The sequence below is a fragment of the Carlito syrichta genome, unplaced genomic scaffold, assembly GCF_000164805.1.
Source record: "Carlito syrichta isolate Samal-C Ts95f unplaced genomic scaffold, Tarsius_syrichta-2.0.1 Scaffold300921, whole genome shotgun sequence".
NCBI classification, from domain to species: Eukaryota; Metazoa; Chordata; class Mammalia; order Primates; family Tarsiidae; genus Carlito; species Carlito syrichta.
This window is the reverse complement of record NW_007245017.1, coordinates 1-1,278: the sequence shown is the minus strand read 5'-3', so window position 1 is coordinate 1,278 and position 1,278 is coordinate 1. Positions and strand designations below refer to the sequence as shown.

Here is a 1,278-nt window from a genome sequence, read left to right as displayed (position 1 = left end):
GTATCTAGATAAAGCTTCAAGCATTCAAAAGGCACACTGGAAATAAGCTCAATTCCTAGTAGTAGTCTAGAACACGCACGTTACTTATGGGTTGTGTTGGCGTCTACGTTAAACAGGAGTTGTGCCCCTGGCAACAGAACTTCCTTTCATTTCTTCATTCATTTTCTTTGGAGGGTTCATTTTTCTGAATCAACCACACTTCATTATTTCGATTAAGCAACTTGAAAGGACTATTGTAGCCTGCAGTGTAGTAAACCTTTTCATCGAAAACTTTTCCATCTTCCCTCAAAATGCTTGCTAATGTCAAAAGTTGCTCTTGATTCTTTTGGGCACTAGAGAATCCATCGAAGGACCGTACAAACACAGTCATTTCGGCTCTGTCTTCAATGAAGACATCTGACTCTGAAGGCCTGGGTGGATCAAATTGCTGTTCAGAGGGAATATACAGGGAAATGGTAATGGTAGACTCACTAAAAGGACCTGAACCGGGTTCCACGTAGCTCATCACTGGGGCTGTCATCTTTATTTTCATCTCTGTGCCATAAAAATGAAAGCAACTTTAGTGTATTTATGACTATTTTAAAGAATCTAGCCTATTCTTTTTTTTGATCCGAGTTTTTTTATTTAGGTTACACTATTGACATAAATACTTATCCTTAAGCTCATTTTCATTTTAAAAACATAAGGCCAAAATTTCTCAATTATTCACTACCCAAATTAGATACTTTGTATACTACTGACATTTTTGGTTGATAAATTCTATATTTTTAGAGATGAAAGGGGAAATTAGAGATTACATGACCCTATTATTTTTTCTTACAATTCAGAGATGAGGTCCGAGAGGCTTAGAGACCTGCTAAAATATAAATAGCGGCAGAACCTGAACCATAGGTTATGACTTGAGACCTGAGACTCCTAATCTTGGTACCTTCCTGTCTCCTAATGACCTGACCCTTCCAGTCACACATTATCTTGAAGCAGCAGCCATGGGAAAGGAATAACCACTAGTTACACCGAGTGCCAGTTCATCCAGTAGAAACAGAGTAAGTTGGAAAAGTACATTAGAGCCACCCTCTTCTAGCCAACTAAGGGTCCCGTGGAGAGCCCTTGTCTGAAAACATTGTTATTTTGCTATTATAAAGGATATTTCTTTAATAAGCTACAACTCAGTAAGAACCCCAACACGATACACATAACTACAAGGAAACCTGCCTTTACCTTTCTCGTTTTTGCCTTGTATGTAGCTGTTCAGTTTTGTAAAGCCCGTCTGGATGGCTG

General features: G+C 38.7%; 1 protein-coding gene across 1 annotated transcript; it reads right to left on the bottom strand.

Moving 5' to 3' along the window:
- Positions 1-80: 80 nt before the first annotated feature.
- On the bottom strand, positions 81-1,273 carry LOC103257003 (heme-binding protein 2-like; the record flags this gene model as incomplete). Its single annotated transcript, XM_008054738.1, has 2 exons — positions 81-534; positions 1,219-1,273. Coding segments are annotated over 2 exons (435 nt in total), but the record flags the coding sequence as incomplete, so codon positions are not given.
- Positions 1,274-1,278: the final 5 nt, after the last annotated feature.